The following is a 25462-nucleotide window of genomic DNA, read 5'->3' on the forward strand; positions in this document are numbered from 1 at the left end:
ATAAACTACAGCTAGCTAGCACTGCAGTGTATAAAATGTGGTGAGTAGTTGACTCAAAGAGAGAAAGACAACAGTTTTTAACAAATACATTTCTTCCAAAATGAAGGAGAAGCAAGAGAGAAATATATAGAGGGGGATTGTCATTTTTTCCACTTTCAGTTTCACTTAGCTAGCAAATGCAGCAAGCTAGTTTAGCCTACTGAAACAACCTGCTTTCCAACACAACACTGGAACTCGTCCAAGTCAAGGTAACAGTTAAGCTTTTGGTATTATAAATTATTGCCACCAGGGCCCGCCGATGTAACTGCTTACTGACTGTACCATTACTGTATGATTGTAGCGGGTTTACTAACAAATTAGTTCCATTAGCTATGCTGACTATGACGTTACTTTAGCTAATATACTCCAGCTAATATGGTGACAACGATGTAGGATGTGTATAGGGGTTTGGCTTGGAAAGTTTTTTTCGCCTGGTCACATACAGCTGATGTGTTGTGCATTGAATCCACAAGCAAAGAGGTGACCTGTGTGCACCTATGTTGTCAACTTTAATTCATAGGCTATGTTGTAGCAACCTCACAGATGGGTATAGGGCAAATTCGAGTATCATGTAGTAGCCGAAACCTATCGCTGTAACATTGAACTGGGTGAATGGAATATGAATGAGTCGTCCAATATGCTGTAATAGAAATAAAGCCATGTTCATGAAAAAAACAAAAAACGTCCTCATCTTAAACGGCACTGTCTGACCGCCACTGATTCTGACGGCAATGTTTTTCGTAAGGGCACTGCCCTCCTATAGTATAGGTATTATTTCATATCTCAAGAATATCAGGTTACTTTGTCCTTTGATGAAACTACACTGCCCACCTTTCAACTCGTTTCCTCCTTGTTCTCTTGCCTGAAGTTATCCTCTTCAGTGTCTCCTTATCTTTCACTCTGTCCTCATCCTTCCTCGCCATCCAAGACGGTAGTGTCCGCCGCTTTCCTGCCATGTCAACGATGTACTGTATGCTCAGTTTAAAGTAGTACAGAAATACGACTAAAATACCGTGTTTAAATCATAACTCCGTAAATTTCCGATGTCATTTCACCACTTCTGTTTTTTTCCGGTTTGATACGTCCGCAGCCATTGTGAAGATATACTTGTGAGGAGATGGGAAACTATTGGTATCGTATTAAGGCCCCTTATGTGCGTTGCCAACCCGTCGTCAATGGGCCGCGCGTTGCATTCTGGACGATTCTGGGACAATTAGAACTCTCCTTCAAGGAGTCAGTTGAGCGCCAGCTCAAAAAAACACCATTAGCATGAATTTCAACAAGAAGTACAACATTGCAAATCTTTTCCGAGATATGAGATAATTAACTTGTTGTCTCCAATATCGTATAGCGTTGGAATCGTGACATTGCGTACTTTCGAGGAAAATAGGCAAGTTAAGGAGGAATTGCGTTACGATTAGTTTAGCAACCGCGTGACGCACCATAGAAAGTGAACGCGATTGTTCGACATTCTGCTGGTGAGTCGTTATGACTGTTTTCCAGGCATTGCCCATTAGGATCACTATCTCCTTTCGTTGAAATCTCTGATTACGTACTCCTCGCTTCCTCTCCTTTCCCCATTGGATATATTTAGAGGGAGGGACTTCTTGCTTTCTCATCCAATGGGTCTTGAGAAGGAGACGAGGAGCGAGGACGCTATAAACGTTTGAGATTTCCATTTGTGGATATATCGAAAGTTCTAACCATAGCCATTCATTGCTTAGCCTAGAGTGCCATGTTGCGGACAAGAAGAGAAACACTACAATGTGCATAATGCATCTGTAGTTTAGTTTCTATGACGTTATTGTAAAGTCACGACCAAAGTAAATGGTAAAATGTTTATTATATACTGAACACAAATATAAACGCAACATGCCATGCATTCATTGATTTTACTGAGTTACAGTTCATATGAGGAAATCAGTCAATTTAAATAAATAAATTCGACACTAATCTATAGATTTCACATCACTGGGAGTACAGATGTGCATCTGTTGGTCACAGATACCTTAAAAAATGGGCCTCACAAAGGGTCTCAGGATCTCGTCACGGTATTTGCTTGCATTCAAATTGCCATTGATAAAATGCAATTATGTTCGTTGTCCATAGCTTATGCCTGCCCATACCATAACCCCACCACCACCATGGGGCTGGCACTGTTCACAACGTTGACATCAGCAAACCGCTCGCCCACACGACGCAATAGACGTGGTCTGCGATTGTGAGGCCGGTTGGACTACTGCCAAATTCTCTAAAACAAACAGACGTTGGAGGTTTATGGTAGAGAAATAAACATTTAATTCTTTGGCAACAGCTCTGGTGGACATTCTTGCAGTTAGCATGCCAATTGCGTGCTCCCTCAACTTGAGACATCTGTGGCATTGTGTTGTGTGACAACTGCACATTTTAGAGTGGCCTTTAATTGACCCCAGCACAGCACAAGGTGCACCTGTGTAATTATCATGCTGTTTAATCAGATTATTGATATGCCACACCTGTCAAATGGATGTATTATCTTGGCAAAGGAGAAATGCTCACTAAGTGGACGTATACAGATTTGTGCACAACGTTTGAGAGTAATAAGCTTTTTGTGCTTATGGAACATTTCTGGGATCTTTTATTTCAGGTCATGGGATCAATACTTTTTACATGTTACATACATATTTTAGTTCAGTGTAATTTAACTTTTTACAGCTCTTAGACGGTTGCTTTTTTAACAACCATCTGTGTTTACATGAAGTATCATTTGGGATTTCTTCAAGTCTTCTACGCTAGATGGAGCCTTTGAGACCCATCCTTCCATATTACAGTGTGGCCATCCATTTTAAAGTGATAGTTCACCCAAATTAGAAAATTACATTGGTTTAATTGCGCTATAAGCAATCTATGGACAAAGCATGACAGCAATCCATACTTTGGTTTTGTTTCCCTGGCACTGTTTCCATGATTTAGCATTTGTGGCACAAATCCCATTTAAGCCATGGGACTGATATTAGCATTTTTCCCGCATCTTATTCAAAACATCTATAAGTGACTTTGCTGAGCTTCACAATCAATTTTAGATAAATGCTTGCATCCGTCCCATGACTTGAATGGGATTTGTGCCACAAATGCTAAAACGTTAGCATGTGGAAACCAATGGATTGCTGTCATACCTTGTCCATAGACTGCTTACAGGGAACAGAAACCAATGTGTTATTTAGTAATTTGGGTGAATTATCCTTTTAAACCATCTATGGGCCTAGTATATTGAACACAATCAATACATATTACCACTTTTTAAAGCACATTCACTCACCTTCATACAATAAAAACCCACACAAACATCCCAAAATGAATACTTTACACCATGTCAAGAGTTTATTTGACTATTTCAGAATATTTTTCGGTAAACAAGTTTTTTGCTATTTTTTTCTCTCACAAAATGTAATATAGCCGTACTGTCGCATTTCATAAAAATTGTTGTTCACTTTTGTCTTTGAAACTACAGTATCAACCATTGGCTGATGCATGCAACGTCTGAGCAGGGGAACACGACCCATATGATATAGCAATCTGATGCCCAACTGCTCAGACGATGATTTGGCACACAATCAATCAATCAAATGTATTTATAAAGCCCTTTTTACATCAGCAGATGTCACAAAGGGATTTACAGAAACCCAGCCTAAAACTCCAGACAGCAAGCAATGCAGATGTAGAAGCACGTTGGCTAGGAAAAACTGGCCAGTCCTCTTCTGGCTGTACCTGGTGGAGATTATAAGAGTACATGGCCATTATTAAGGCCAGATTGTTCTTCAAAATGTTCAAATGTTCATAGATGACCCGCAGGGTCAAATAGTAATCACAGTGGTTGTAGAGGGTGCAACAGGTCAGTACCTCAGGAGTAAATGTCAGTTGGCTTTTCATAGCTGAGCATTCAGAAGTCGAGACAGCAGGTGTGGTAGGGAGAGAGAGACGAAAACAGCAGGTCCGGGACAAGGTAGCACATCCGGGGAACAGGCCAGGGTTCTATAGCCGCAGACAGAACAGTTGAAACTGGAGCAGCAGCACGACCAGGTGGACTGGGGACTGCCAGGAGTCATCAAGCCAGGTAGTCCTGAGGCATGGTCCTAGGGCTCAGGTCCTAGGAGAGAGGGAGAGAGAGAGAGAATTAGAGGGAGCAAACTTAAATTCACACAGGACACCAGATAAGACAGGAGAATTACACCAGATATAACAGACTGACCCTAGCCCCCCGGCACCTAGACTATTGCAGCATAGATACTGGAGGCTGAGACGGATGGGATCAGGGGACACTGTGGTCCCGTCCGACGATAACCCCGGACAGGGCCAACCAGGCAGGATATAACCACACCCACTTTTCCAAAGCCCAGCCCCCACACCACAAGAGGGAGATCAAAAGACCACCAATGTACTACCCTGAGACAAGATTGAGTATAGCCCATGAAGATCTCCTCCACCGCACGAGCCTGAGGGGGCGCAAAATCGGACAGGAAGATCACGTCAGTGACTCAACCCACTCAAGTGACGCACTTCCATGCCTAGGGACGGCATGGAAGAGCACTAGTAAGCCAGTGACTCAGCCCCCGTAATAGGGTCAGAGGCAGAGAATCCCAGTGGAGAGAGGGGAGCCGGCCAGGCAGAGACAGCAAGGGTGTTTCGTCGCTCCAGTGCCTTGCCGTTCACTTTCGCACCCCTGGGCCAGACTACACTCAATCATAGGACCTCCTGAAGAGCTGAGTCTTCAGTAAAGACTTAAAAGTCGAGAACGAATCTGCGTCTCTCACATGGATAGGCACACCATTCCACAGAAATTGAGCTCTATAGGAGAAAGCCCTGCCTCCAGCAGTTTGTTTAGAAATTCTAGGGACAATATGGAGGCCTGCATCTTGTGACCGTAGCGTACGTGTAGGTATGTTCGGCAGGACCAAATTGGCAGGACACAACCATTGGTTGATGCAATGCATGTATTCGGCCTGGAACCGCGACCAGTATCAATTATTTCACCTTTTTGTTAACCATAGAAATTATACATTTCTCGTCTGGACTGGAACACTGCACTCAGTCTATTGAATATGCATTGAGAGAAATTGTCTTATAGATGAATGAGCAGGGGAACTTCATGTTTGTATGTGTTTTCGGACAAGAGCAGCTGGAATCTGTGCCAGTATGTACAAGGAAATGCATTAATAGCATCATCCTCTTTGCAATGCATTGTGAATGAAACTTACCTCCACTCAAGACTCCACATTGGATTACTAAAGTTCTCGTTCTCCTTTGCATTGATGGGGCACTTTTATGATACCTGCAGTGAAATGTTTTTAAACTCTGGAACTCTGACACTTTTTATGGGAATCACATACACTGAATATACAAAACATTAAGGTCACCTGCTCTTTCCATGATGTAGACTGACCAGGTGACAGCTGTGATTCCGTATTGATGTCACTTCTTAAATTCACTTCAATCAGTGTAGATGAAAGGGAGGAGACCGGTTAAAGAATGATTTTTAAACATTGAGACAATTGAGACATGGATTGTGTATGTGTGCAATTCAGAGGGTGAATGGGCAAGACAAAAAATGTAAGTGCCTTTGAACGTGGTATGGTAGTAGGTACCAGGCCCACCGGTTTGTGTCAAGAACTGCAACACTGCTGGGTTTTTCATGCTCAACAGTTTCCCGTGTGTATCGAGAATGGTCCATCACCCAAAGGACATCCAGCCAACTTGACACAACTGTGGGAAGATTTGGAGTCAACATGTGCCAGCATCCCTGTAGAACGCTTTCGACACCATGTAGAGGCCATGCCCCGACCAATTGAGGCTGTTCTGAGGGCCAAAGGGGGTGCAATTCATTATAAGGAAGGCGTTCCTAATGTTTGGTATACTCAGTGTAGTTGCCACTGTGAGAGGGCACACGGATTGTTTGTGATAAGTTTATTGTTATTTATTTATCGATGGTGCAATTGCATTTTCCAGGTAAGTTGATTGTCAATAAAATGCTATTTTATGCCTGCTACATTAGGTTAATCAAGTGAGTGGTTATTTCCTTTAAGCGGATTAATTCCCGCTAGAAAATGTTTTACTTCATCTATTGGTGCTCAGCTCTGTCAAACAAGCCCATCCTCATCTGATCTAGTACTGTATGTCAACAACAATCAAGTCTGTGGGCGTGTTTCAGTGGTAAGGAAAAAGCAACTGACTGTAGACAAAAGTCGAGGAGTGATTTCGGGGGAGGTGCATCTCCAACAGCTGAAAATGGGAGAAGGGCGTAATTGCAGATCGCAATTAGGCGTGTTTTCTGATATCAGGCGCTTCTTGATGTCAATTTATACCTATTGATGCTCGACATTGGTTGGTGGCCGTTTCTTTCGCATCGGGGACAACAGTTGTTGACAACTGCAGCATTGTAGCTAAGCCTAACCCTTTTCCTAATCTTTCCTAACCTGCAACACTAATTCACCTAACCTGCCATGTTAATTATCCTAACCTGCCACGCTAGTTATCCTATCCTGTTATGTAAACAAACCATCATCAACAAACCATCAGTCTCATAACACTGGAACTGACCAATGGCAAGTATCAGTGGGCATTTCCTGATATCAGGGAACAGGAAATGTACCGAATTGCAGAATGCAATTACACCATATTCGAAAGTCGGACACTAATGTGGTTTTCCAACAGCAAAGCTCAGATCAACATGGCAGTTGGGCTCATATAAACACTCAATCATCATATTACTTTTTAATGTTACGTTTACAAACATATATTTTGATAAAAATAATTGAAAGTTGTGTCTCATTATGGTAAGTGGTGAAATAAGTATAGCCAGTTACAATTGTAATGGCTTAGCAGATAAGAAAAGACGATCAGTATTTACCTGGCTAAAAGAGAAGGATTATAATATCTATTGTTTACAGGAAACCCATTCAACAGATCCTCAAGGTAGATGGATTATTTTAAATATGTTATTGGACAATAAACAGAAATGGCTTATTAACCTATACGGTCCGAATAATGATGATCTAAGCTTCTTTGAAAATATATGTAAGAATTTATCAACTCTACAAGCAACACTAGACTCTATTATTATAGTGGGAGATTTTAATACGGTCTTAAATACCTCTATGGACCGGAAAGGAAATCACACTACAAACTATCACCCTCAGGCACTTAAGGAAATCATGAATGTCATGGATATTGGAATTAGTGGATATATGGAGACTTAAATACCCTGACCTAGTGAGATATACATGGCGGAGGCTTAATCAAGCTAGTCGTCTTGACCACTTTCTTATACCATTCTCTGGCACCAAAAGTTTAAAAAGTGTTGATGAGGGACAGAATGCGGTCGGATCATCACATAATTGGCATATATATTACTCTTACAGAATTTCCACGTGGGCGAGGATATTGGACATTTAATCAAAGCCTACTAGATGATAAATTGTTTAGAATTTATAACTGACTTTTTCAGACATAACATAAATACAGAAGATCCCCGTATTGTATGGGACACTTAAGTGTGCCTTTAGAGGCAATGCAATTCAATACTCATCTATAAAACAAAAGCAATTAAGATCAAAAGACTCCATATTAACAAAGGAAATTGAAGGACTAACAGTACAGTTAGATAACAATAAGAACGGTACCATAGAGGCACAGAATAAGTTAGAGGAAAAACAAAAAGAAATGGAGGAACTTATTCAAGAAAGATCCAGTCTAAAATATTATAAAAATAAAGCGAACTGGATGGAATATGGGGAAAAATGCACCAAATTCTTTTTCAATCTTCAATATAGAAATGCTACCAAAAAGATGTATTAAAACTTGTTAAAAATGATAGAGTCACGCATGATTCACCAAATTATATTTTGAAAGAGGAAGTAAAGTACTTTAAGAATATGTTTTCGTTTCAGGCTCCTCCATCTCCACTAACTGAAACTACTTGAATGGATTTTTTCCCTAATAATAATGTAAAATTAACATCTGTACAGAAAGACTCATGTGAAGGCCAAATTACAGAGGAGGAACTGCTTGATGCAATTGGGGCCTTTAAGGATGGGAAAACTCCAGGGCTGGATGGCATACCAGTGGAAGTATACAAAACTTTGTTTGATATACTCAAAGGACCATTATTAGCTTGTTTTAATCACTCCTATATAAATGGTAGATTATCAGACACGCAACAAGAAGGTCTGATATCATTATTACTGAAACAGGACCCAAGTGGTATATATAAAGATCCAGTCCATTTAAAAAATTGGAGACCTCTTACACTTCAGTGTTGTGATGCAAAAATCCTAGCAAAATAAAAAAAGTATTGTCAGATATTATTCATCCTAATCAGACAGGTTTTTTACATGGACGATACATTGGAGATAATATAAGACAAGTACTGGAAATGTAACGGCTGTCAATGTCGTTCTCCTCCTCAGACGAGGAGGAGCATGGATCGGTCCAAGATGCGGAGTAGGAGGTATTCATGACTTTAATGGCAAACCAACAAACACTACAAATTAACAAAACAACAAACGTGACTAACCTGCAACAGTCCTGTGTGGCCCAAACGCTAACACAGGAAACAAACACCCACAAAACACCAGTGAAACCCTGGCTGCCTTAATATGACTCTCAATCAGAGACAAACGATACACACCTGTCTCTAATTGAGAATCATACCAGGCCGAACACAAAACCCCACATAGAAATAGAAAACATAGACTGCCCACCCAACACTCACACCCTGACGAATAAAGACATATAAAACAGGTCAGGAACGTGACATAACCCCCCCTTAAGGTGCGAACTCCGGGCGCACCAGCACAAAGTCTAGGGGAGGGTCTGGGTGGGCATCTGACCACGGTGGTGGCTCAGGCTCTGGGCGAAGTCCCCACCCCACCATAGTCACTCCCCGCTTCCGTATCCCCCTCCCAATGACCACCCTCCAACTCAACCCACCTAAATGAAGGGGCAGCATCGGGATAAGGGCCAGCAGCTCCGGGATAAGAGGCAGCAGCTCCGGGATAAGGAGCGGCAGCTCCGGGATATGGGGCGGCAGCTCAGGACTGAGTGGCAGCTCATGACTGAGTGGCGGCTCATGACTGGAGGGCGGCTCATGACTGGAGGGCGGCTCATGACTGGAGGGCGGCTCATGACTGGAGGGCGGCTCATGACTGGAGGGCGGCTCATGACTGGCGGGCGGCTCCTGACTGGCGGGCGGCTCCTGACTGGCGGGCGTCTCCTGACTGGCGGGCGTCTCTGGCGGCTCCTGACTGGCGGGCGTCTCTGGCGGCTCCTGACTGGCGGGCGTCTCTGGCGGCTCCTGACTGGCGGGCGTCTCTGGCGGCTCCTGACTGGCGGGCGTCTCTGGCGGCTCCTGACTGGCGGGCGTCTCTGGCGGCTCCTGACTGGCGGGCGTCTCTGGCGGCCGGATGGCTCAGACGGCGCTGGGCAGACGGATGGCTCAGACGGCGCTGGGCAGACGGATGGCTCAGACGGCGCTGGGCAGACGGATGGCTCAGACGGCGCTGGGCAGACGGATGGCTCAGACGGCGCTGGGCAGACGGATGGCTCAGACGGCGCTGGGCAGACGGATGGCTCAGACGGCGCTGGGCAGACGGATGGCTCAGACGGCGCTGGGCAGACGGATGGCTCAGACGGCGCTGGGCAGACGGGCAGTTCAGGCGCCGCTGGGCAGACGGGCAGTTCAGGCGCCGCTGGGCAGACGGGCAGTTCAGGCGCCGCTGGGCAGACGGGCAGTTCAGGCGCCGCTGGGCAGACGGGCAGTTCAGGCGCCGCTGGGCAGACGGGCAGTTCAGGCGCCGCTGGGCAGACGGGCAGTTCAGGCGCCGCTGGGCAGACGGGCAGTTCAGGCCCCGCTGGGCAGACGGCAGACTCTGGCCGGCTGAGACGCACTATAGGCCTGATGCGTGGTGCCGGAACTGGAGGTACCGGGCTGAGGGCACGCACCTCAGGGCGAGTGCGGGGAGGAGGAACAGGGCTCTGGTGATGCACTGGAAGCCTGGTGCGTTGTGTAGGCACTGGTGGTACTGAGCTGGGGTGGGAAGGTGGCGCCGGATATACCGGACCGTGAAGGAGGACACGTGCTCTTGAGCACCGAGCCTCCCCAACCCTGCCAGGTTGAATGGTCCCCGTAGCCCTGCCAGTGCGGCGAGGTGGAATAGCCCGCACTGGGCTATGCAGGCGAACCGGGGACACCACCTGTAAGGCTGGTGCCATGTACGCCGGCCCGAGGAGACATACTGGAGGCCAGATACGTTGGGCCGGCTTCATGACATCCGGCTCGATGCCCAACCTAGCCCTCCCAGTGCGGCAAGGTGGAATAGCCCGCACTGGGCTAAGCACGCGTACTGGGGACACCGTGCGCTTTACCGCATAACACGGTGTCTGACCAGTACGACGCCCTCTCACTCCACGGTAAGCCCGGGGAGTTGGCTCAGGTAACCAACCCGGCTTCGCCACACTCCCCTTTAGCCCCCCCCCCCCCCCCCCCCAAGAAATTTTGGGGTGAGCCTCTCGGGCTTCCAGCCTCTCTTACGTGCTGCCTCCTCATACCAGCGCTCCTGGGCTGTGGCTGCCTCCTTCTCCTCCCGAGAGCGGCGATTCTCTCCCACCTTAGCCCAGGGTCCTTCTCCGTTGAATATTTGCTCCCATGTCCATTCCTCTTCTCTCCATTGCTTTTGTTCTTGCCGTCCTTCTCCAATCCGCTTGGTCCTGGTTTGGTGGGTGTTTCTGTAACGGCTGTCAATCTCGTTCTCCTCCTCAGACGAGGAGGAGCATGGATCGGACCAAGATGCGGAGTAGGAGGTATTCATGACTTTAATGGCAAACCAACAAACACTACAAATTAACAAAACAACAAACGTGACTAACCTGCAACAGTCCTGTGTGGCCCAAACGCTAACACAGGAAACAAACACCCACAAAACACCAGTGAAACCCTGGCTGCCTTAGTATGACTCTCAATCAGAGACAAACGATACACACCTGTCTCTAATTGAGAATCATACCAGGCTGAACACAAAACCCCACATAGAAATAGAAAACATAGACTGCCCACCCAACACTCACGCCCTGACCAATAAAGACATATAAAACAAGAGAAAACAGGTCAGGAACGTGACAGGAAACAATAGAACACTATGAAATATCGGGGACACCAGGCCTGGTTTTCATAGCTGATTTTGAAAAGGCTTTTAATAAAGTACGACTGGAATTTATATATAAATGCCTAGAATATTTCAATTTTGGGGAATCTCTTATAAAATGGGTTAAAATTATGTATAGTAACCCTAGGTGTAAAATAGTAAATAATGGCTACATCTCAGAAAGTTTAAAAACTATCTAGAGGAGTAAAACAAGGTTGTCCACTATCGGCATATCTATTTATTATTGCCATCGAAATGTTAGCTGTTAAAATTAGATCAAACATTAATATTAAGGGATTGATTAGAAATCCGTGGCTTAAAAACTAAGGTGTAATTGTACGCTGATGATTCATGTTTTCTTTTAAAACCACAACTAGAGTCTCTCCACAGCCTCTTAGAGGATCTAGATACCTTTTCTATCCTCTCTGGATTAAAACCAAATTATGATAAATGTACCATATTACGTATTGGATCACTATAAAAATCACATTTTACATTACCATGTAGTTTACCAATTAAATAGTCTGAAGGAGACGTGGACATACTCGGTATACAAATCCCAAAAGAAAGAAATGATCTCACTCCAATATTTTTTTTTTGAAAGTTAGCAAAAATAGATAAGATCTTGCTACCATGGAAAGGAAAATACCTGTCTATTTGTGGAAAAACCACCCTGATTAACTCTTTAGTCATATCACAGTTTACATATTTGCTTATGGTTTTGCCTACACCTAGTGACCTGCTTTTTAAATTATATGAACAAAAATATTAAATTTGATTTGGAACGGCAAGCCAGATAAAATTAAAAGGGCCTATTTATATAACGAATATGAATTCGGAGTGCAGAAATTATTAAATATTAAAGCATTAGACCTCTCACTAAAGCCATCAGTCATAGAAAAGTTATACTTAAATCCAAACTGGTTCTCTAGTAAATTGGTACGAATGTCTCACCCTATGTTCAATAAGGGCCTTTTCCCTTTATTCAGATTACACCTGCTCACTTTCGGTTGTTTGAAAAGGAAATAATCTCCAAAATATCTTAATTTTTTAAACAAGCCTTAGAAAGTTGGTTGCAATTTCAGTTTAATCCACCTGAAAGGACAGAACAAATAGTACAACAAATATTGTGGTTAAATTCAAATATAGTAATTGATAAAAAAACTGTATTTATCAAATAAAATTTTAAAAAAGGTATAATTTTAGTGAATGATATCATAAATAGGACTGGTGGAGTTATGTCACACATGCAGCTAACACAGACATATGGAAATGTCTGCTCTACCCAAAATTACAACCAATTAATTGCAGCATTACCACAAAAGTGGAAGAGGCAAGTAGAAGGGGAAACAAGTAAGGAACTTGTATGTCGGCCCTATATTAAAGAACATAAATGGTTAAAGAAAAGTGTGATAAATAAAAACATATACCAATTTAATTTAAGGACCAAAAAACTGACAGCTGTGCCATATATAAATTGCAAAATAGTTGGGAAGAGATTTTCGATGTACCCATTCCATGGCACATGGTTTATGAATTGATACGCAAAACAACGCCGGATTCAAAACTTCGAATTTTTCAATTTAAATTACTATACATAATTCTTGCAACTAATAGAATGTTATATATATGGGGTATACAATCTTCCCAGCTCTGCAGATTCTGCTGTGAGCAGGCAGAGTCATTAGATAATTTATTTTGGTATTGTCCATATGTCGTTTTTGGTCACAGGTCCAGGAATGGCTGAAGAATTGCAACATTTGCCTAGAACTAACGCTACAGATAGCAATACTGGGGGATTTGAAAAGCCATAGTCAATCAATCAATAATATAATTATTATTTTAGCAAAAATGTTTATTTTTAATTTACAATCTGTAGAAGCTATGAGAATAGGAAGGTTCAAATCTTTTGTGAAGCATCACAGCACAGTTGAAAAATATATGGCAAATAAAAATCTGAAATGGATGATGTTGGAAGATAGATGGGAAGGGTTGAGTGGAGCTAAAGGGTGGGACTAATAACAAGATAAACAATGTAGGGCATACGGGATCTGTGAAATGTGTATAGGTTCGGAGCTTTTGTGAAATAGCACAGTTACAAGTGGAAATCAAGCTGGATGGACATCAGAAATAGAGGAAGGACTAAGAACAAACAAGAGAGAACTATTGTAAAGTAGACTGTGTCTGTAAAATGTGTATAAGATGTATAAATTGAAGGTAAAAGCAGAAGTGTTTATTAGTTTACTCCAATTGGGGGATCGGTGGTAGGGTTTGCGGGGAATAATAATAAAGGTATATTCTTTAAAAAAGTATGTATGTCTATATAGGTATGTGTATGTATATATGTGTATATGTATGCATATGTAACAGTATAACTTTAGTCGCCCCGCCCCGGGCGAGAACCAGGGACCCTCTGCACACATCAACAACAGTCACCCACGAAGCATCGTTACCCATCGCTCCACAAAAGCCACTACTTCAAGGTCTCAAAGCGAGTGACGTCACCGTTTGAAAGGCTATTAGCGCGCACCACCGCTAACTAGCTAGCCATTTCACATCGGTTACACATACGTGTATGGATATATATATTTACCAAAACAATATGGGGGATTGGAAATGATGCAGACAATTAAATTGGAAGCAACATTCTTTCCGCAATATTAAGCTGATCCACCTCTAAAAAGAAAAAAAAAGAAAAAACATGGCAGTGTTACCATTGTTTATAAAAGTTTTTCTTTATAAAGCTTAAATAAACATGGCTCCAACCCCCCATATCACACACTCACAAACTGAAATATAATGTGGTCATTGTAAAATCAATTACTGAGAGAGAGCTTCAAATATCACATTAATTTGTATATAGGCTATCCACTGTATACATGAAGTTGGTTCCTGTTTTAGTCATGTCTTTGGCCACCTTTGCGTGAGTAAAAAAAACACCCTAATGATTGGTTGACAATAGAGCCTCCCACAATGCAGGCAAGGCTGCAGGAGGAAGTTGGTGATGAACAACTGCAGAAACTTGTAGTCAGGTTCATGACTTTTGATCACATGATTTTTGTAAAGTTCCTGCAGTAGACATGTAGGCTCTAGTAGGAACATTTTTATCCCTATAATGCAACAAACTTTTAAAGGCATCGGTCACTGACTTTGGAGATGGCTGCCGGTGTGGCCATGAGGTGGGGGTACGATGGCGGACTGGAAAAAAATAGAGAAAAGTGGAACATGTTTTCAGTGAATATGGAGTGGTGGATCACACAGAACTTGTGGTAGAGCTACAGAAGAAAATTGAACGTGACGAGAGTGAGGATGAATTAACTGCGGTGGCAGGTGCGGTGAAGACAGCAGAGTATGAGCCTCATCCTGGTGATGACAAAGATGATTCTGGCCCAGTGGGAATGAGGTTTTTGGAGAGAATGGATCCTTGCCTTCTGGCAGATCCGTATGTGGTGTCAGGTTTGTGGGGAGCAGGTTGTGATATGTTGGGTCAGTGAAAGTGACTCCGTACCATGCAACTGGGGACAAGAACTGTGACTTGCTTTCCTCTCTGGAGCAGGGCGCCGTTGAAAGGAGTGATAACTGGAGTGGCGTTAAGTGTCGATGATGATCAACTGAAGTTGAAGATTTCAAGTGTCTCTGACGCCCGCCGTTTGGTGCGACGCGGACCCGGTGTAGAAAGTGGTGAAACAGCGAATACACTGTCTGTACTACTGAGTTTTGATGCAGTTACTTTACCAGATAAAGTCAAGTTGGTATGTGTCAGTTATACCATGAGAGCTTTTGTCCCGAAGCCATTACAGAGATTTAGGTGTCAGGCTTATGGTCATGTGGCAGCAGTGTGTAGGAGGGAGATTTCTAGATGTGAGAAGTAGGCAGGAGAACATGAGACAAAGGAATGTGTAGTATCGGTTGGAAAAGTTGTGTGTTTAAGCTGTAGGGGTATCCATGGTGCAGGTTGAGGTTGCCAGGATCAGAGTAGTGCAGAAGGTGTTGTATGCATGAGGCAGTGAAGAGAAGAGTAGTAGAGGAAAATGGTCTCAGTGAGTAGGCCGAGGCCAATAGAGAGTGATAAGAATAACATGTGAATAACGAGCTTCAGTAAGGTATTTTTTGGGGTGCGTTTATGGCCATAGTTGTCAATTGTACTGCAGGAATGGAACGTAAATCACTGATGATAGATGTTGTGGTGGCAGCTGCAGAAGTAGTTGGGTGTATGATATTTGACCTACAGAAGTGGTACAAAATGTTTTGAACAATAGGGTCTCGTCCTCCCTGGCTGCTGGCCTGGAGTAGGATCAGATAGGGCCATAGTTGTGAGGTTTTAATGTGTGCAGGGTTAGTTACAGGGGCAATTTTTTTCACCAAGTGTAACGAATTCAAACTACAGAATAGCAGGCTGATACACAGCCAATACAGTAGGTGGCGGCATGCACTTATGTTTTTTGTTGGCTGCCCGCAATAATACCAAAGAAGTCACCGACTTCACAAAAGCTATCCGCTTGAACGCGCCCGGTGTGACTTACAATAACCTTTTCAGTGAAGTAGCAGGGTTTCCACTAGATAATATTGCTACAAAGTCAAAACTGGTGTTAATTTAAGGTTAGGCGTAAGGTTAGCAGTGTGGTGAAGGTTAGGTTTTAAAATCAGGTCTTAAGAAGATAAATTGTAGAAATGGGCGGGATTTAGCCATAATTATGACTGTTAATTTAACTGGTGACGACCCGGGAGCAGCGTTAGGTCACTGTACCAAATAGGCAAAGTTGGTCAAAAGGGTACACGACGTTTCTCAAAGGAATACTAGTAATAATAACGTCGGAAATGGGTTTATTATCTCATCAGTCTTGATTTTCGTCGCACATCTTCAATCAGCACACAACTGTGAATGGATTGTAACGTTACTATTTTGCTCTTTTAGACAAGCTTTACGACGCCCTGTCGGCAGCCATAGCATAGCTCTCTCGAGAACAATTTGACGTTCGAGGTAAGCTAGCAAAGTTCGTCAATCAACTTCCGTTTTCAGTTGTCGTGTTTGCTCTAGGAACATGCATTATCTCTGTATGTTCCTCGGTTTGATAACTCATCAGATATTTTAAGTGTTCTATTGTCAAACCAAAGGTTCAATCTCTCAAGACTGCAGATGTTAGCTATTTAGCTAGCTAATGAGATACAGTACTGTCTGTAATCAGCATCGTTAACATTAAATCTTATCATACCGAACGACGGTTTGAAATAAAATATCTTGACACTAGTCATCCACCAGTACTAGAAAATTGTCAAGTTACAGTATGTATTAATTTATTTCTAGTAATGTATTTCACTGATCTTATTGTTCACCCTACAGGAGACCTCGATCTGCCGGTATAACAACAATGGCAGTGTTCAGTGCACAGGTGCTTCTGGCAGTAACAAGATCAAGGTAGGAGACCAGGTCACCAGCTCTATATTAGAAACCATTTAGGCCTGCATTTACATCAACCACACAGTGGGGACACCACTGTAGGTGTCCACAAGATCCCTGCTAGTTAAATCAGGCATTTAACTCTAGGAATTCATTTGGAAGAGTTGGTTATTTAAACAAGCTAGTCTGGTCTGTAAATGCCATAGGTGGCACAACACACACCATTGGTCTAGTTTACATTAGAACAGCTGTGTGCCTGGCTGACTGCTGTAGTGAAAGAGTAAGGATATGTCAAATATGACCAGGCAGCCGCTGACAATACTGATGTATATATGTGTTCTGTCTCTAGGGGATCTTACCTGCTGTCTAAGAGGCACAGCTGCTGCCCTCTCACCTCCACCGCTTACGTCCATCACAACCTGGACCTTCCCAGCTCCCTGTCGTCCTTACCCTCCCTCAGGCATTCCAGGTCTGACTACCCTCACTGTGTTCGGCTCCACGGTTTCAAGAACCACAATACCACCCTGCTGGCCAGATCTCTGCACAGCTCATGTGTCTGGCTGCAGGACACCAAGGCCCCTGCCACCCCAGCCCAGGATGACCACCCAGGGACCCCTAAGAATGACCCCCCTGCACCCCAACCTCCAGCCCCTGCTCCCCCTGCTGCTACCACTGTTGCGGCTGCAGCTGCCCCTACGGTCCAGGTAGTAAGGAAATCTATTGGCCAGAGGATAGTGGATGAGCTGAAACACTACTACAACGGCTTCAGGCTGCTGGGGATCGATACCAAGATCGCAGGGAGGATGGTGTGGAGACTGCTGCACGGACAACTGCTCTCACGCAGGGAGAGGAGACGGGTAAGTCAGGAAGTGTAGGCTGAGTTCGCTCTGTGTTTAACCTGTTCCTTAAGGAGTAAATAACAGGGTAGAGGGCAGGATTTATAGGAATACTCTTTGATGTGTAGTAAGGAGTACCGGGAACTAATGATCATCTGATCACCTCCAAATCTCAGGATGTTTTGAAAAGAACAAGTTCCTACCTTTTGAACTTATTGACCCAATAACAATGTTGCTCATTTGTGTGTTCATGTTTTCTCTCGTTGTGCCTATTGAACACAACCGAAGGAGTAAAACCACATGTCGTGAGGTATTGTAGTTTAACCCTCAGTCTAAGAACAAAACTGAATTAATCTTGGGTCTGAGTCACCTAATCTGGCCCTTAGATTATAAACATTTCAGAACGCTGCCTGCCACAGTGGCAGTGTTGTGGTTAATCTGCTATCTGAAAAAAGGACATTCATGTGGATGGTGTACCGAACTGTCTCTCTAACAGGCTGTCTGGTGATACACAGGCCAATTAAGCAAACGGGGTTATCAGCAAATACGGCGGATTGATGAATGAAACGCAGTACACGTCGGGTCGCAGGCATGTAGATACAGTACGTCAAACAAACACACACACACCCTCAGTTGACTTCACGCTCCATGTTTATCAGTAAGGCTGATTGAAAGGATGTATCTACCCTATTGCCTCTGATACAAGATGGGCGCAATAACACATGCACACATCCAAACACACCGCCGTGTGACCCTTGCTGTTTGAATGCCATGGTAGAGCTTTACTCAGCACCGGGTCTATTTTAGAAAGGGACTGGCAGTGCTAGTAGTCTGCCAGAGACGGAGGGACAGAATGCTAACATGGTGTTGCCCATGGTGGGTCAAGGGGGATTCCTTCTTGTGTTGTGGCTTAAGGCCAGGAGTGAAAGTAATCTGATCCGGTATGACGTCCCAGCAAAATAAATAGTGGGGTTTGCTGTATCTGTAAAACGTCAGCCTATTACAATAATTAAGAAAACTATAGGCAATGACATCATTATTTAACATTACCGCAGGTCAGCTGAACTTGAAAACGGGCAATACACCCTCTCAAATTGTGTTATGCTTTGATAAGTTGCACCGGACGAGACGCAGACGAGACATAGATGAGGTACAGCAGTGGGCGCAGCTATTCAGGCTTAAGTGTTGTGTGCCTAATGATCATTGCCAAATGTCATTACACTTTTAGTTGTTTTGTAACTGATGTCTCTTTCTATTCATTAAATTGCTACTCTCCCTGGGATCCTCATAAAACATGACGTAATACATGACCTAGACGAGTACATTACGAGGACAGAACTACATACATTTTAAATAAGAATACACACTTTCATGCATTTATGCCTTTATGTGATTTCATAGACTACTGAATGCAAGTGCAACACACGAAAATGGAAATGCACTAACAAGAAGGTGCGTTGCAAATAGGCTGACTTTTTCTTCACTATCCTGATCCGACAAACTTTATCCGTTATCATACGTACAGTTTCACTATCCTGCTTATGTGAAATAACCAGGACAGTGTTTCAGATGGAGTTTCACTTATATCCTTCACTCTGTTCAGTTCATAGAATGAACAGAACTTTCATCATATGTTGCTTCACCTAACGTCCTTCACCCCCATTCAGCTCATAAAATGAACTAAACGATCAGACATACAGACTTCTGTTTGCGTCTTTCACCCTTGCTCATAAGTGTGCTAAATTCCTTGAATCTTTCGACTAACGGTTAGCTGAGATATATAGTGTATTGTGTTAGTCTACCGTCCATGAAGGGTTAGCTGAGGTATTGTGCCAGTCTTTGGACCTTGCTCATAAAAGGAACAAGGTCCTGTGAATCAGATGGACTAGAGTATATAAAATCAACAAGAATCAGATGGGAGTGTCACCTAAGATGTGGCCACAGTCATTGGTTTTGTTTGTTCAAAGAGAACATTTTTTAAGAAAACATTGTTTTGTCGGTCACATTTCAAAATGTTTGGGATCGACTTTGTACTTGGGTGTTGGCATTCTATTTCTATAGGTGTTGGTGCAATGACAGGGCAAAACTCGCATTGCATCACTGCATCTTTCTATAATACCAATAGACTGTAGCCTACATATGTAATCTGCCATATTTGTATTCTCTCTCCTCTCCTTTGATGTTGTGTGATACCTGTTTGCTTTGCTAACCCTTCGTTTTCTCTCCAGCTGATGAGGACATGTGCTGACCTGTTCCGCCTGCTGCCCTTCATGGTCTTCATCATCGTTCCCTTCATGGAGTTCCTGCTTCCTGTCTTCCTCAAGCTCTTCCCTGAGATGCTGCCCTCCACTTTTGAGACCGAGACCAAGAAGGCACGTTCTTCACACTGTTGCAATGTTAATGTCCCTGACTTGTTGATGACTGACTGCGTCTCAATGGTCTAAACTTGCTTCCTTGTCTCCTCTCCTTCATCTGCGCTGATCTAGTCATGATATGCTTGGAGTCTGTTTTTCTGTAATATTATTTTTTATTTTTTAACCAGACAAGTCGGTTAACAATATATTCTTATTTACAATGACGACCTACCCCGGTCAAACCCGGACGACGCTGGGCCAATTGTGCGCCACCCTATGTGATACAGCCTGGATTCAAACCAGGGACTTATGCAGATAAAGGAGACAAAAGCACACGGATCAGCTCCTAGAGACATTAGCAACTATGGCTACAAATATATTTGTATTTATTTTTTGGTGGCCAGGGTGGGTCACCATTGAGACCGGGGTCTTATTTACAAGAGAGCTCTGTGAACATGAACATACACCATTTATTACACATAATGTAAGGTAATCAAAATAGACACAACTCTCACATATCACCCCACTGAGTATAATTTCTTTAATAACCTGAAGGCTATTTCATGAGGCGACTTATTCTAATGCTTACCCAATAAAAATGCCTTATCACACATGAAATATGTTGAGACAAATTACTGCAAGTAGAAAAGTAGAACTCGAAGGACCACAATGTATTTCAAAATGATTTGAAGCGTATTTTTTATACGTCACTTGTTTGTATCAATTGAAAAGACATTGGCAACTTTATTTGTAGTCCACTTTGTTCTGAAGTAATCTGCGGTCAGAGAAGATAGAATCACGGTTTATGTTTAGCGGAGATCTTCTGTGTATAAGGTGACGCGGGAGGGCAATAAGCTGTTCTACGAAAGGCAGGCGTTAGATTACGAGCGTTTTCAAGCACAACGTTAATTGTTTTGGGAAACCGCTCTGAGATTTAACGATGCTCCTACGAAGGTTGTAACGATGAACTTTGCCTTAAGATGCTTTTGGGAAACCGGGCCCTGGCTAGTTGTAGGTCACTCATGGCTGAATGGCTTTTATGTCCTCGTGCTCCTGTACAACAGAGGTGCCTGACCTGGCCGCTCACATCATGGCCATTGGGATACCTACAGAAAGCAAGGGTAGTGACCACCATTAGCCAACTGGAGCACTTTGAAAGTTTGTTTTCAAATAGACCCTCTTTAACATTACCTAGCAACTTCATAGAATGTGATGAGGCTCTTTTTTTAACTTAATCTATTTCTAAACCCAATCGCAAGTAGCTAATACTAGTTTATGCATACGGACCATTTGAGAAATGACTTCTCCCTCTCTTTTTCTGCCTTTTTTCTCTCTTTAAGGAAGAGAAGCAGAAGAAGGGTCTGGCTGCTAAGCTGGAGCTGGCTAAATTCCTCCAGGAGACCATAGCAGAAATGGCCAAGAGGAACAAGACCAAGGCTCTGACAGAGGACGAGACGCAGCGCTTCTCCACCTACGTACAGAAGGTAATTTAGCCAGGGGGCAAAGCTTGCATCCACACCTCTGATTCATAATGTCATAAGTGTTTCAAGTTTTCATCCTGTTGTTTATCTAGCCCTGGTCGTCTAAGTTCATACAGACCTGATAATAGTCAACGTGATAACCTTCACGTGCCCATGTGTCCTTCCCAAGTCTGTCTCCCAAGTCCCCAGACTGCTTTAACTAACCCCTGTGCTCCCTGTGTCATCTCCAGGTGCGTCACACAGGGGAGCAGCCCACCACTAAGGACATCGTTAAGTTCTCCAAGCTGTTTGAAGACGAATTGACGCTGGAGCATCTAGAGCGCCCCCAGCTGGTGGCCCTGTGTAAGCTGCTGGAGCTCCAGCCCATAGGAACCAATAACCTGCTCCGCTTCCAGCTGATGATGCAGCTGAGAACCATCAAAGCAGACGATGAGGTGATCGCTGCTGAGGGTGTGCCTGCTTTGAGTGTGTCAGAGCTGCAGGCAGCGTGTCGTAGCAGAGGCATGAGGTCACTGGGTCTGACCACTGACCAGCTACGCCAGCAGATGCAACAGGTCAGACACTCAACTTGTGAACAAGTCATCATCATTAGTTGCATCATGCTGCCTTAGAATATATTAAAAATCAAAACGTATAGCCCACCTTGTTAAAGATGCGTTATGTCAAGCCACTAAAGGATTCAATCTATTTATTGTATTATAAGGGATGCGTCCAAAATGGCCCCCTCTTGTGCCATTAGGGACGAAAAAGGATTAGCTTCTTCAGTGGCCTCTGACCTGTAACCTCTGTCTGTTCCAGTGGTTGGACCTGCACTTGAAGGAGAACGTCCCTCCCTCTCTGCTGCTGCTTTCCAGAGCTATGTACTTGACTGACGTCAAACCCATTATACCCGTCATACCCCCTGTACCCAAACTAGAGGTAAGACATCATACCCCCTGTACCTAGCGCTTCTCCAAGCACTGATGCTGCTGATGGTCATTAGTAGCCTACCAAACTTGCTAATTGCCTGGTACTCAGAACTCTGTCCCTCTAAGTCACTCTGACATCATTGCAAATGTAATCAAACACAAGCTCATGTTGCACTACATTTCTATAGGCTATGCAATTGCGTGAGAAAACAAGAGTTTTGATGGCCTCTATTAAAAATAGGACCCCATCGGCTTTCTATAGGCTAGCCCTACTATTTCTCAACTTTCCTAATGTTAAGCACATTTCTTCCCCTTACAGCAGGAGTATAGCCTACCTGGCTGGCATGAAAATGAACCACGGGAAATACGTCGTCCATTCCCTGTTTAAGTGCATAGATGACATTTATCGAGACAGGTGCATGATAATTGGCCATTCTCTATCAAAACAAATTTCATACATATCTTATTTAGTATATGTAAAGACAAGAATAAATCAAGAATAGTCTGATGGGGGACAATATCACACAAAGGGAATGTTGCCGGGAAATTTGAGGTATTATCAAGTGCTTGTCAAATTGTGAATAAGAGAATGATGAAGTGTGTGTGCAGCCTGTGCAAAAAACCAAAGGGCCCATGCCTTTCATGATGCTTTTTTCAAGTCAGCATTAGTCTCATCATGCAGCCTTAGAATGTATTAAAAATCAAAACATATAGCCCAACATTTTGTTTCGCAACTAAAGTTGCGTAAATAACTCTAAATTAAGCATATTGGAGGACCTGTTTCTTTGTTAACCACACTCCCTCAAATCGTTTGGAGAAAATATCCTTTCTATTTTATTCAGTTTGTTCAATTGTATTCTTCATACTATAAAATAATGCCAAGGAATTCTAAGCAAATCTTGTCTGCCAAATGAACTAGTGTAGCCCACAGCCATATGGCATAGCTAGTTCTGGACCTAACGTAAGGACAACGCAGAGTATTCTGTTCTTTTGAAATAGACTACATTTTCTTACCCCCTGTAACCATACTAGAGGTAAGACCCCCCCCCCCCCCCCCAAACCGGATCAGTTCGTATCTGGGAAGGGTGATCTGATTCTAGGTCTGTGGTCAAGGGCTCCTGCCTCCAGTGATTCTCACAGAAACACAGGTTTCCCTCAGAACTAAGGCTTGACCATCAGACCATGGAGACCTGGTTTATTCTCCAACTCTTGAGCGTAGTGATATAGAAATGCAGGTCAGCCATCTGAAGTATGTTCCTGCTGCCAACTCTCTCTGTGGCTTTTACACCAGTCTCAGGACACTCTGTAGAAGGCATCACCACTGCTTACATAACTGGCTGGATCATTCCGTTTCTGTGTGTTTTTGTTTTCAGGGAGGTCATTGTGTGTGTTTTGTTAAACCGAGAGGTCTTAACAGAACTGTCTTAAGTATGTATGTTGATAATGTAACATTGTGTTGTATGTTTCAGAAGGCCACTCTAGCTGAGACCCCACAGGGAACAACAGCCTCCTCCTCAGACTTACTAGTGGACGCAGCTCTGGTCATCAAAGACATGCTGGTTAGTACGCAGACACACACAACCCGGTCACAGAATGCTCAGTAGAGTAGATAAACGGGTTGTGGTCAAAGACTGACCAGTCCAGTATCTTCTCCGGGATGACCTGTGGTGTTGGTAAAGAAAGTCCTCATTTCTGGTGTGTGTTTCTGTTCCTCCAGGTGGAAGAGGTTAGAGACCCGGCTGCCATCGTCTCAGACAAACCTCCCACCCCTGCCCAGATTGTTCAGGTCAGCGACCTTTGACCCTCAGTCATGTGATACCCACAGGGAGCATCACTGTAGTGACTAGATGGCCGTGCTAGAAATGACAGAGTAGCCGTAGTAAATAGATGGCCAGGCTGCTGGCAAGCAAATGACTATTCACAACTTCACTTAACATCTTCATCACTTGTAAAAAATGAAATGAGCTTTTTGGTCTTGATTTATGGTTCGAGATGGTTGAAGGTTAGTGTTAGTGGTAATTACATTAACCCCAATACCGTCTCCCTTTCTCTCACCACGTCCTAATCGCTCACACAACAACAATCTGCCCAACCAACCAACCATGGACTCTTGGAAGATTAGAACCATTGTGGGCTAAAAGATAAACAAACCTGTCCACATGAAACAAACCTGTCCACATGAAATCATAGCTATTTAACCATCGATCCACCTACTTGTCACATTCATTAACCATATAGGATTCATGAGTCGTTAAAGTACAGTACGCCCATAACGGGTTTTATTCCATTATTGTCCACGTTTGAAATTCACCGTTATTCAATGAGTGCCATCTGTTTCTTTTTCATCATTTGTTTGTAAATTAACCTTTGCCCTCTGATCTCTCCTCCAGGCTGAAGAAGCAAAGGCGTCCCAGAAGAGCAAGATAAGTGTCAACGGAGTGTGAGGAGGACTGAAAGGGCTTGACCGGACCCCACAACCCTGTGTCCTCAGGGTTTAGGGGGGCTATCAATCAAGCTAATCTAAATCAAGAGGGATCAGTCAACCCAATCACCCCTCTGCCCCCCTTAACACCTTCTCCTTATCCCAAAGACCAGGGGGCGTGAGTCTGTATCCAAGTCCCCCGTCCTCGCTGTCTAGCCAATGGGGGATCGCTGTGTGATGAAAAGGTCATAAGATCATCACATGAGATGATGTCATTAGAGCAGACAACGCTTGCCTAAAATGCCACTTTGCTCCGGATCAGACCACTCTGGCTACACCTGGAGTGAGGCCGCTGGCAGGTGTTTAAAACGGGACACCCACCTCTGCTTTGTCTGATTAGTCTCTGGTTCTTCTTGCCTGCATCTATTTGGTTTACATGTTATGCACTCCATCCATTTGGGTTTCACACTCCATCTCAGCAGGACACTGTTACGTCAACTCAGAGAAGTCCCTCAACTGGGATTACCTTTTCGTTTTGTTTTAAGGATCACAGTTACCCAGTGATGTAACATATTATGTCCTTGAAGAGTAGACGCATCCTCTCAAGATGTATCGTTTGGCCCAGTGTTCTGGTTGGTTGGTTTTGGTGTAACTTCAGTCTGTTTCACTTCCGGTTGCATGCAGCCTGGTCTCAGATTTCGGTTATATTTTGACCTAGCCTGGTCTCAGATTCATTAGGTGCTGAAACTGAATCCTCTTGACTAGAAACACCACAAAGGCGAAAGCAGGGTGTGGCTGTGGTGTGTTAGGGGTCACCTGATGGCTTTCAAACATTCGTCAAGGTGTGTTT

General features: G+C 43.7%; 1 protein-coding gene across 1 annotated transcript; it reads left to right on the forward strand.

Moving 5' to 3' along the window:
• Positions 1 to 228: 228 nt before the first annotated feature.
• Positions 229 to 25389, forward strand: LOC129852871 (LETM1 domain-containing protein LETM2, mitochondrial-like; the record flags this gene model as incomplete). Its single annotated transcript, XM_055918490.1, has 10 exons — positions 229 to 248; positions 16555 to 16629; positions 16961 to 17468; positions 19676 to 19819; positions 21142 to 21285; positions 21513 to 21836; positions 22081 to 22200; positions 23660 to 23749; positions 23908 to 23976; positions 24581 to 25389. Coding segments are annotated over 10 exons (1548 nt in total), but the record flags the coding sequence as incomplete, so codon positions are not given.
• Between the last annotated feature and the right edge of the window lie 73 nt (positions 25390 to 25462).

The sequence above is a fragment of the Salvelinus fontinalis genome, chromosome 4 (genome assembly GCF_029448725.1).
Source record: "Salvelinus fontinalis isolate EN_2023a chromosome 4, ASM2944872v1, whole genome shotgun sequence".
Taxonomy (NCBI): Eukaryota; Metazoa; Chordata; class Actinopteri; order Salmoniformes; family Salmonidae; genus Salvelinus; species Salvelinus fontinalis.